Here is an 11,171-nt window from a genome sequence, read left to right on the forward strand (position 1 = left end):
GACACACATCAGCAGGGGGCTGGACACACACACACACACACACCAGCAGGGGGCAGTGCTGGACACACATCAGCAGGGGGCTGGACACACACGCACGCACACATACACACCAGCAGAGGGCAGTGCTGGACACACCCCAGCAGGGGGCTGGACACACACACACACCCCAGCAGGGGGCAGGACACACACACAGAGACATACCACCAGGGGGCTGGATAGACATATGTAAGTGGGCTCCCGGGGGGGGGGGGACGGACACCAGCTGTTCTCACCGGACCCCCCTAGTGGGGCAGCCCCCCCTGCAGGATCCCCCCACCCACATCACTGCCCAGCGCGAGGGCCGGCTCCGGCTGGGGTTGCCCTGGTGGAGGGGCAGGGGAAAGGGATCCCCCCGAAACCCCACCAGCAGTGACCGGGATTCACACAGGGCCCCATTGTGCAGGGTGGCAGTGGGACCCACATGGGCCCTGTGGGGTGGGGCCATGGGAATGGGACACAGACAGAGCCTGGAATGACCCCGGCCGGAGGGTAAGGAGGTGGGCATGGCCTCTGTTTGCTGTGAGGACGACAGGACACTGGGCTGGATGGACCTTTGGTCTGACCCAGGCTGGCCGCTCTTATGTGTTACGTGCGGTCAGAACTACAATACCGAAGAGGGACGACCCAAGGGAAACCCCAGCAGGACCCGTCCCCCTAGCGACGCTTGTCCCCTGAGACGTCCATCGGAGCCGAGGACACGGTGGGGAGGTGAAGTTGGCCACAGCTGTAATTCTGGCACAGGGTTTTGTAGGATTTCTCTCTGCAGGAGTAATTGCAACTTTGCTTAGCACCGGGGCCAGCACTGATGGCCGGGGAGAGCACCCCCTAGTGACCTCTGCCCCCATGCCCTGCAGCACAGCGCCCCCTAGCAGTGCACTGGGGTACCAGGTCCAGCGCTGACTGCCAGGGGAGAACCCCCTCTCCTGAGCTCCCCCTCCTGCTCTCTACAGCATAGCACCCCCTAGTGCAGCAGTGGGGTACTGGGGCCTAATGGGTTAGAGCAGGTGGGCTGGGAGCCAGGACACCTGGGTTCTATCCTTGGCTCTGGGAAAGGAGTGGTGTTTAGTGGTTAGAGCAGGGGGGCTGGGAGCCAGGACTCCTGGGTTCTCTCCTTGGTTTTCAGAGAGGAGTGAGGGCTAGTGGTTAGAGCAGGGGGCTGGGAGCCAGGACTCCTGGGTTCTATCCCTGGCTCTCAGAGAGGAGTGAGGGCTAGTGGTTAGAGCAGGGGGGCTGGGAGCCAGGACTCCTGGGTTCTATTTTGAAGGCTGGACACTGCTCCCCACTTTCCTCTCAGCAGCTAGTTTCCAGCCTCCCAGGGCACCTTTGGACCCGGGCACTTGCCAATCCTGGCTGGGATCAGGGAGGGGCAGCGTGGGTAGGTGTGACCCAGCAATCTGGGCACAAGGAGTGCCTGGGGTGGGGTGGCAGGGGCTGGACGGGGAGCTATTGAGGGGAGGAAGGGAGCATGGGTGGGGGCACCTGCCTGAACTGGACAGGAAAGGAGAGGTGGGGGCCCTGGGCCTGGCTGCCCCAGGGGGGATGCCATGCTCGGCCACCTGGGTTTGTTTCCTACCCCTCTACCTTTGCCCCTGTAAAAACTGTGGTATGGATGGACCAATCTAGGTGCAGAAGGGGGGTGGGGGGGTATCTTGGGTTACCCGAGGGTGGGGGATAAACTGGAGGGGATGGTCCTCCCCCCCCCCATGAGGAGGAATAGACAATAGAGGCACCATGCAGTAGGAACCAGGAAGGGTGGCTCACTGCGGGGTCCTACATCTAGGCCGGCTAGCAGAGAGGTAACATGACTTGTCCAAAACACTGGCAGGGAATAGAACCCAGGAGTCCTGGCTCCCAGCCCCCACCTTCCAAAACCACTGGCCCCCACTCCCCTCCCAGAGCTGGAGATATAATCCAGGTGTCCTGACTCCCAGCCCCCGCCTCTCCCCGCTCTAACCACCAGCCCCCACTCCCCTCCCAGAGCCGGGGACAGAACCCAGGAGTCCTGGCTCCCAGCCCCTACTTTGCAGTTTTGTGACAGCGCCCAAAGGGTTAACAGCAACCCAGCCGGAGCCGGGAGGGGGCGGGGCGATGCACCTAGGCTATAAAGGGCCCCGGTGGGAGGGGGGGGGCGCTCACCTGCTTCCAGTAAACTGCGCTCCCAGAGGCCATGGCAGGTGAGCCCGGGCGGGAGCCAGGACGCCTGGGTTCTCTCCTGGCTCTGGGAGGGGAGCGGGGTCTAATGGTCAGAGCAGGGTGCGAGCCCGTAGGACTCCTGGGTTCTCTTCTGGCTCTGGGAGGGAGCGGGGTCTAATGGTCAGAGCAGGGAGGCTGCGAGCCCGTAGGACTCCTGGGTTCTCTCCTGGCTCTGGGAGGGAGCGGGGTCTAATGGTCAGAGCAGGGGGGCTGCGAGCCCGTAGGACTCCTGGGTTCTCTCCTGGCTCTGGGAGGAAGCGGGGTCTAATGGTCAGAGCAGGGGGGTGCGAGCCCGTAGGACTCCTGGGTTCTCTCCTGGCTCTGGGAGGGGAGCGGGGTCTAGTGATCAGAGCAGGGGGGGCTGGGAGCCAGTAGGACCCCTGGGTTCTCTCCTGGCTCTGGGAGGGGAGCGGGGTCTAATGGTCAGAGCAGGGGGGTTGTGAGCCCGTAGGACTCCTGGGTTCTCTCCTGGCTCTGGGAGGGGAGGGGGGGTCTAATGGTTAGAGTGGGGGGGATGGGAGCAAGGACACCTGGGTTCCATGCCCAGCTGTGGGAGGGGAGTGGGGCCTAGTGGCTCTGGGGAGGGGGGCTGCCCCCCCCCCCAGTTGTCCATTGCTGATGAAAACCTTAGTCCTGACCTGCACTCCTACCATGTGCAGGGAATTTCTCTCCCACTTTGGAGCAGGGGCCCCTGCCCATCTACCCTGGTCTCCCAGCTGTGCCAGGCCCACCACTCTGCCGCTCTGTGGGAGAGTCCCCTGGTGGCAAGTGAAGGGTAAAATCCTCTCACCTGGTGCCCTTTGAGCCCCCCAACAGCTGTTTCTCCTTCCAGCTGTTGCTGGGGGGGGGCTGGATCCCAGCTCGCAGCTGACCCTCCAGGGGGCTGTGCTGGGGTTGCTGTTAAGCCACCCGGGGGGCGTCCCCCTGCGGGATTTCGGGAGGCTCTTCCACCAGCACCACGGCCGGCGCTTGGATCTGCCCCGGCACAGCTACCGCTCACTGCGCCACCTGCTGGGTGACATGAAGGAGCTGGTGGTCCTGGACGAGGAGGGCAAGGAGCCGTGGGTCCGGTGCCGGCGCCCAGCCTGCAACCTGCTGCTGGAGGGCAATCCCCCCAAGAGACGCCTCCGTCATTCCCAGATCCACAAGGAGGCGCCACCCGAACGACAGCTGGCAGAGGCTCCTAAATCAGGTACGGTCATGGGGCATGGGGGGCTGCCCCCTACTAGGGGGAATGGGAATTGCATGTGGTGGCTGTTTCCCTAGCCCTTCCCTTTGTTGGGGTAGTGAGCAGTACAGGTGCTGTCTACACTACCAGGTGCAACAGTGATTTTCAGGACAGATCTGTGTCAGGACTCCTGGGTCCTCGCCCTGGCTCAGGAAGGGATGGGGGGTCTAATGGTTAGAGCAGAGGGGAGGACAGGACTCCTGGGTTCTAGAAGGGGAGTGGCAGTCTAGTGGTCAGAACAGGGCTCTGGTCCCAGTTCTGCCATCTACCTCTGGCAAATTCTCTCCCTCTCCCCCTTGAAAATAGCAGAATAACTCTTGTCTACAGATTGCAAAACTTAACCACAGCTCTGGCTTTGATGCCCTCTGGCTGGGGGGCACAGTCCAGCCCTGAGAATGCAGCTGCCTCTAGGGTGGAGCGTGTCAGCTTGCTGTAACAAGGCAAACCATATGGTCCTGCCTCTGCTTTGGGGCAGGTGAAATTAATGATGGGGAGCCTGGAGGTACCCTGAATGACCAACAGGCATCGTGTAAACAGGGCTGGTACAGAGGAGGCAGCAAAGAGAATGCAGGAAAATGCCCTCACTGAGAATCTCCGCCTTAAATGCGGATGCCAGGTCCCAGGGAGTGACTGTGCCTGAGGAGGCGAACCTGGACACCCTTGTCCCAGATTCTTTGCACAAGTTTCTAGTGATGGAGGTGAAAGACCCAGGCTTGTGCTATGAGGCCCAGTCACCCCTAGAGGGAGCCCCAGCTCGGTGCAAAATCTGCCCCAGCTTACAACTGCTCCGGTGCAGAGCCGGTGCAGAGCCAGTGCATTGCAAAACCAGTGTCAGCCCGTGGGAGCCAGCTGAGGTCACTCAATTAGGGTGAACTGCAGACAAACCCCAGATGCTGGTGGATATTCCAGTACTTAGGTTTACCAAGTCAGCACAAAACAGCTTCCGTAATACCTCACTGGTTCCTCAGAAGTTCACACAATGTAGTTCCCTTAAAGTGCCCAGCCTCGGGTCTCCATCCAGACACACCTGTCTAACATATGATAATTACTGAAAATCTTATCTCATCATATGAAAGACAAGGTTCTTCCAACCCCAAAGGATCAGCCACACACTCAGGTTCAATTATAACTTAGATCTCCCCCAAAATACAGGCTATTAGCCAACTCTTATTAACCAAGCTAAAATGTATTTAAAAAGAAAAGAGACAGTGCTGGTTAAAAGATCAATGTACAGACAGACTTGAATTCAATTCTTGAGGTTCAGGGACACAGCAGAGACAAGTTTGTAGTTGCCAAAAGTCCTTTTAGAAATAGTCCATAGGTTACAGTCCAATGTCCATGTTCAGGGTGACTCCAGTCAGTGACTGGGGATCTCAATCCTTGTGGCTTAAGGTTTTCCCCCTCTTGAAACCCAAAGCAGATCTGAGATGCAGAAGGATCATGTCCCAGGGTTCTTATACATTTCCAGCCGCCTTTTGGCCTGAGAAAACAATCATCCTGGCACCTAGCGCAGGGTAATTTATCCATTAAACCAGGGGTAGGCAACCTATGGCACACGTGCCAAAGGCGGCACGAGAGCTGATTTTCTGTGACACTCACACTGCCTGGGTCCTGGCCACTGGTCCGGGGGGCTCTGCATTTTAATTTAATTTAAATGAAGCTTCTTAAACATTTAAAAAGCATTTACTTTACATACAGCAATAGTTTAGTTCTATATTATAGACTTATGGAAAGAGACCTTCTAAAACCATTAAAAGGTATTACTGGCACGCGAAACCTTTAAATCCGAATGAATAAATGAAGATTCGGCACCCCACTTCTGAAAGGTTGCTGACCCCTGTATTAAAGAGTTCAGATACAGGTTACCACAACCTACACAGAGACAATAATACTATTTCACTCAAATGTCTTCCTGAATGTTACTATCCCTTTTTTGGCCTTTGAATCAAAGCTATAGCAATAGACAAGACTTGTTTGCTGACGTCACGAGACCTGAGCACACACCTACCCTTTTACCTCTGACAATGCAGACTTGCATTTCAAAGCTCTAGTCATTTTCCGAACAAGTTGCTGAAGTTCAGCCATGGGTCAGGTCAGTCTGTGAGTTAATTAACTTTTTCGGGCCTTGTCACCTTTCAGTGAGATCTGATATGACACTTATAATGGCACAATGTGGCAGCCCCCGAAGACCACCCGCTGCTCGCCCAGCGGGGTCCGGCTCCGTGCGACTGGTGCCCCCTAGAGGGTCTCGTGCGTCCTACTAGGGGTGGCGGCAGGCGGCGTCTCACCGGGCATCTTGTCTCTTCTCTCCCTGCAGCTCCAAGGCCTTGGAACTCCTGCCACCACCTGGCTGCACCCCCGGGCCACCCACCGGCCAGATCTGCCCCTGGGCACCAAGCCAGCGCCTGGCTGCCCCGAGCTGTCTCGCTGAGCCGCTTCCCCAGCTCCCGCCTTCCCGTGGCCGCCCCCCGGCAGCTGCCCCTGCTGACCTTCACCAACCAGCCACTGGGCCTGGCCGCATCCTGGGGGGCTGCCCTGAATAGCCCCGCACCGGCCCCCAGCCGGCTGCCCCGTCCCACTCGCCCAGCCAGCCCCCGGCTGGACCCCCCCGCGGCCGAGCGGGCCGAGCTGGAGCAGAATGTGGCGCGGGTCCTGCAGGGCCACCCTGGGGGCATCTCCCTCTTCCGCTTCCGCCAGGCCTACGGTGCCGCCTACGGCCACCCCTTCCCCCTGGACAACACAGCCTCGGTGAAGGAGCAGTTGGCGGCCATGCCGGGGGCAGTCAGGGTGCAGGGCTGGGGGGTGCAGACGATGCTCTTCCCGGTCTGCCCCCAGGAGCTCCCCAGCAAGGAGACTGGTACGTCGGGGGTGGGATCAAAGCTGGGGAGTGGAGAGTGAGGGCCTCTGCACCTTGAGCTAAGAGACTGGGGAGGAGTCAAATCTGTGGGTCAGGCTGGGCCTGAGTGGGATCGAGCTAAGCAGGGTCAGGCTGGGTCACTGCAGGAGGCACTGGGCTGCAGGGAGCAGGGCGGGGACTCGGCGGGGGTGCTGGGCCGCAGGGAGCGGGGCGGGGGCTCGGCAGGGGGCGCTGAGCTGTGGGGAGTGAGGCTGAGGGTTAGCAGGGAGCACTGGGCTGTGGGGAGAGGGGCGGGGGCTCAGCAGGGGGCGCTGGGCTGTGGGGAGCGGGGTGGGGGCTCAGCAGGGGGCGCTGGGTTGTGGGGAGCGGGGTGGGGACTCAGCAGGGGGCGCTGGGCTGTGGGGAGTGAGGCTGGAGGTTAGGAGGAAGCACTGGGCTGCGGGGAGCGGGGCGGGGGCTCAGTAGGGGGCACTGGGTTGCGGGGGGCAGGTTAGGGGCTCAGCAGGAGGTTGGGGGATCAGCAGGGGGCACTGGGCTGCAGGTGACGGGGTGGGGGCTCAGTAGGGGACACTGGGCTGCGGTTTAGGGGCTCAGCAGGGTGTGGGGGCTCAGCAGGGGGGCACTGGGCTGCAGGGAGTGGGGCAGGGGCTGAGCTGGGGGTTCAGCAGAGTGTGGGGGCTCAGTAGGGGGCACTGGGCTGCAGTTTAGGGGCTCAGCAGAGTGGGGGGGCTCAGCAGGGGGCACTGGGCTGCGGGGAGGAGGCAGGGGGCTCAGCAGGGGGCACTGGGCTGCAGGGAGTGGGGCTGGGGGCTCAGCAGGGTGTGGGGGGCTCAGCAGGGGGCACTGGGCTGCAGGGAGTGGGGCTGGGGCTCAGCAGGGTGTGTGGGCTCAGTAGGGGGCACTGGGCTGCGGTTTAGGGGCTCAGCAGAGTGGGGGGGCTCAGCAGGGGGGCACTGGGCTGCAGGGGGCGGGTTATGGGCTCAGCAGGGTGTGGGGGGCTCAGCAGGGGGCACTGGGCTGCGGGGAGGAGGCAGGGGGCTCAGCAGGGGGCCCTGGGCTGCAGGGAGTGGGGTTGGGGGCTCAGCAGGGTGTGGGGGCTCAGTAGGGGGCACTGGGCTGCAGGGAGTGGGGCTGGGGGCTCAGCAGGGTGTGGGAGCTCAGTAGGGGGCACTGGGCTGCAGGGAGTGGGGCAGGGGCTCGGCTGGGGGCTCAGCAGGGTGTGGGGGCTCAGCAGGGGGCACTGGGCTGCTGGGAGGGGGCTGGGGGCTCAGCAGGGGGCTGGGGGCTCAGCAGGGGGCACTCTCTCCCTCTCTAAGCTTCCCAGTCACTGAGTGAATTCCCTTCTCTCGTGCCTGCCTAGGTCTCTCCCCATCTCTGCCAGAGGCAGTCGTCGCTCTCGCCAGCCCCGATGTGGCGCCGGCTGCCCCAGCTGTGGTCTGTCCGTCTCCTTTCATCTCTTCCAGCTCCCCAGAGGCCCCCCTGGCTCCTGCAGGCCCAGAGCGGCCCCCTGTTCTTTGCAGCCCTCCTCCAGGGCACAGGATGGCACCGGGGTCCCCAGCTGAGCTCCCCATATCCCCCACTGCCTCGGCAGCCCCCTGGTCACCAGAGACGGGATGGGAGCATGAATCCATGGGGCCCATCACTGAGCAGACAGATGTCATGGAGGGCATCGCCACAGCTACACCAGCTGCTGGCACTGTGCCATCTGAACTGGAGGCCGAACTCTCCCTGCCATTGGCTCTGGCATCTTCTGTATCCCTGTCTCCTGAAGGTTCCCCCTGTGGTCCCACCCCACCGCTGAGCCTGGACCATGTGGTTGCCACGGATACTGTCCTCTACGGCCTTAACTCTGCCCCTAGCTCTGCAAGCTGTCCCAGCCCAGAGTCATCCTTTCCCCCAGCTTTGCCAGGACCCATATCTGCTGTCCATCCTCTGGCCGTGCTCTCCCCTGAGCCAGCCTGGTCCCCCATCCAAGACGTCCCTGGCGCCGCAGATTCCCCAAGGGAGAGACCATCCTTCAAGCCCCTGCCTCTGTGTGAGCCCAGCTTGGCATCCCCCTACAAACATCGGGAGGACAGGGGGGCACCATGGGCGGCCATCAAGCCAGAGCCCCGTCTGCCCCGAATCTCCCCGCCCTGCCCCCCACCTATGGGGAGTAAGAAGAAGCCACCCAAGAGCAAACCTGACAGCTGTGTCCTTCTGTGAGGTGGGCATTGTGATTTAATGGTGTCTGTGTGAAATTGGCATGGGGGTGTGTGAAATTGACATGGGTGGGGACAGCACAATGAGCTAGGTCAGGCTGGATAGGAGGGGGATTGTAGGACAAGCACCCACATGTGTTAAAAATGCTTCTCTCCTGCTAGGGGAGAGGGAGCCAGATTTTGCCCCGGCTCCTGCTTCACTAGCTGAGATCGGATCTGGAGCGGGCAGGGAAGGGGAGATGGTGAGAAGGGGGCGGAGGGGTCGATGTGGGGTTGGGTGGAGTCTTCATGATGGTCAGTGGGCCAGTTTGAATGTAGGTGGATGGCATGGCCCATATCCTTGCAGCACCCCAGTGTGGGGCTGGATTGGCCCCAGTGCCCCCTAGAGGTGGAAGATGAGGCAGCCTGTTCCCTCCCAGTAGCACTGGTCTGAGTGAGAGGTGGATTCACTAGCGGAGAGTACACAGAAACATTTACTCCTTCCCTTAAAACTGGGGTTTTTCTGGGATTCAGCCATCTGGGGTGGATCCAGAACCCACCCTCTTAGTAGGGGCTGGGGCAGATCTAGAACCCATCCCAGCATGGTGGGAAATCTGGAACCCTCTCCACCAGTTGGGACAATCTGTTGAATCTAGAACTCACTTGTTTGGGGAAAGGGGGGTCTAGAACCTGTTCCACTTGGTGAGGAAGGGCTGGGAATCTAGAACCAGGTAGATTCTGGTGTGGGACTTCTGGAACACACTCCGTTTGGTCAGGACATGTTGGGATCTGGAACCTGTCCCTCTTTGAATCTAGAACTCCCTCAGTTATGTGGAGGCCTGAGGAATGTAGCACTAATTCTGATGGAGAATCTAGAACATGCTCCATTTTTGTTGTGGGCTGGGGAATCTAGAACCCCCTCCATTCTCTGGGGATCTAGCCCCCACCCCGTTTTGGTGGGGGCATGCACACACCCAGTGTTATGGGGGGCTGGCAGGAGAGGGTCTGTGTCCGCTCTGGAGCCATATCATTGCCCTGAGCAAAGGAAAAATTTATATTCTCACCCCTCTGGGGGAATCTTGTCTTGTATTTTATTTAATAAGTCTCCAGTTGTTCTCCCAATAAAATTTTTTTCCTGAATGATCTGCTCCTTGCTGCAACATTTTTCTCATCATGGAGGGGAAAATCCATGATCTGGTAGGGAAATCACCTCTTAAAGGTGCTAGAGCAGAGTGACCCTTGGCTTGCAGAACCTAGAACCCAGCAAGGCTGTGTCATCACTGCAGGCTCCTTCACATAACCCGTTGGGGCAGTGTTTGCTGCAGGGAGATGACCAGGCTGGCTCAGTGCCGAGTTCCCTCGAGCAACTTCTCCAACTAAGGGAGATGCTGGCTGCTTCAGAAACAGTTGAGTGCCAAATGGTGGTCGAAGTGGGATCCTCCTCCATCAAGCTCGTTCTCAGCCTGGCTCTAAGTTGACGTCTACTCAGCAAATCAGCTGCAAGACTCACCGCCTGGGTTTGTTTTTGTTTGCTGGTGCATCCATTTTTTTTCTCTCATCATGGAGGGGGGCAGGGAATGCATGACATGGTGGAAAACCCCTGCTCTTTAGATTAGGGGGATTGAGACAAGTGGTTTGCAACCTCCGATCTGCAGACCCCTGGTGGTTCCCAGACTATGCCCGAGATTTCCCAAGGGGTCCACTTCTCTATTTGACATCTTGGGGGTCTGCAAATAAAAAAAAAAAAGTCAAAACCCCTGGCCCTGGCACCCCACTGGGCAAAGTCACTTGGCCTAAACTAAAATTTTCTGCTTATTTTTCTGATGGACCAGAGAACTGATCTGGGTCGTTGTCCAAGATCTAATCAGAAATTAGTGTGAGGTGCAGATGGGGAAGGTTTTGTATTAGATCTTTTCATTGGGATGGTCCAGTCTATGGGATATTCAGGTTTTTGGACCTATCAATGACTCTGTCTGACGGCTCTTAACACCCAGGGGCCTGGATAGTCTCTTGTGCATATGGCCTGAATGCTGTTCTCCATCTTTAATGCACGGGGGAAAACCCAACCATGTTGGCACTATGGGATCATCCGAGCTGGTACAGGCAACATCTTAGCTGGGCTGAGTGCAGCTGTGGCAGCGGGAGTTTATGGAGGGGAAGGTATGATGGGATAGCCTAATTTTGGCAATTAATTTGGCAATTGATCTTTGATTATCAGCAGGTAAATATGCCCAGTGGTCTGTGAGGGGATGTTAGATGGGGTGGGATCTGAGTTACTACAGAGAATTCTTTCCTGGGTGAGGGCTGGTGAGTCTTGCCCACATGCTCAGGGTTTAGCTGGTCGCCATATTTGGGGTTGGGAAGGAATTTTCCTCCAGGGCAGATTGGCAGAGACCCTGGAGGTTTTTCGCCTTCCTCTGCAGCATGGGGCACAGGTCACTTGCTGGAGGATTCTCTGTAGCTTGAGGTCTTCAAACCACAATTTGAGGACTTCAATAGCTCAGACATAGGTCAGGGGGTTGTTACAGGAGTGGGTGGGTGAGATTCTGTGGCCTGCGTTGTGCAGGAGGTCAGACTAGATGATCATAATGGTCCATTCTGACCTTAAAGTCTATGAATTGGGGAGGGGGGCAAAATATGCCCGGTAAGAAGGCATAACCATCTGTCCCAGCTT

The 11,171-nt window shown here is 58.8% G+C and overlaps 1 protein-coding gene across 2 annotated transcripts; it reads left to right on the forward strand.

Annotated features, from left to right (window-relative positions):
- The first annotated feature begins 2,771 nt into the window (after positions 1-2,771).
- LOC127036514 (uncharacterized) lies at positions 2,772-9,850 on the forward strand. 2 transcript variants are annotated; one of them, XM_050927493.1, is made up of 4 exons: positions 2,772-3,424; positions 5,778-6,317; positions 7,678-8,523; positions 9,784-9,850. In XM_050927493.1, exons 1-3 carry the CDS (start codon positions 3,253-3,255, stop codon positions 8,520-8,522), a joined length of 1,557 nt encoding a protein of 518 aa, XP_050783450.1. In that variant the 5' UTR covers positions 2,772-3,252; the 3' UTR covers position 8,523; positions 9,784-9,850. The 2 variants fall into 2 exon arrangements, with proteins under 2 accessions (XP_050783450.1, XP_050783449.1); XM_050927492.1 differs by lacking the exon at positions 9,784-9,850 and having other exon boundaries at positions 7,678-9,637.
- The last annotated feature ends 1,321 nt before the right edge of the window (positions 9,851-11,171 follow it).

Source organism: Gopherus flavomarginatus, chromosome 18, assembly GCF_025201925.1.
Source record: "Gopherus flavomarginatus isolate rGopFla2 chromosome 18, rGopFla2.mat.asm, whole genome shotgun sequence".
In the NCBI taxonomy this organism is placed as follows: domain Eukaryota; kingdom Metazoa; phylum Chordata; order Testudines; family Testudinidae; genus Gopherus; species Gopherus flavomarginatus.

Excerpts from the sequence above, each read along its gene's own strand:
- LOC127036514 (XM_050927493.1), top strand. The coding sequence starts at position 3,253 with ATGAAGGAGCTGGTGGTCCTGGACGAGGAGGGCAAGGAGCCGTGGGTC. Across the intron at positions 3,425-5,777 it reads GGCAGAGGCTCCTAAATCAG|CTCCAAGGCCTTGGAACTCC; the intron begins GTACGGTCATGG and ends CTCTCCCTGCAG. Across the intron at positions 6,318-7,677 it reads GCTCCCCAGCAAGGAGACTG|GTCTCTCCCCATCTCTGCCA; the intron begins GTACGTCGGGGG and ends GTGCCTGCCTAG.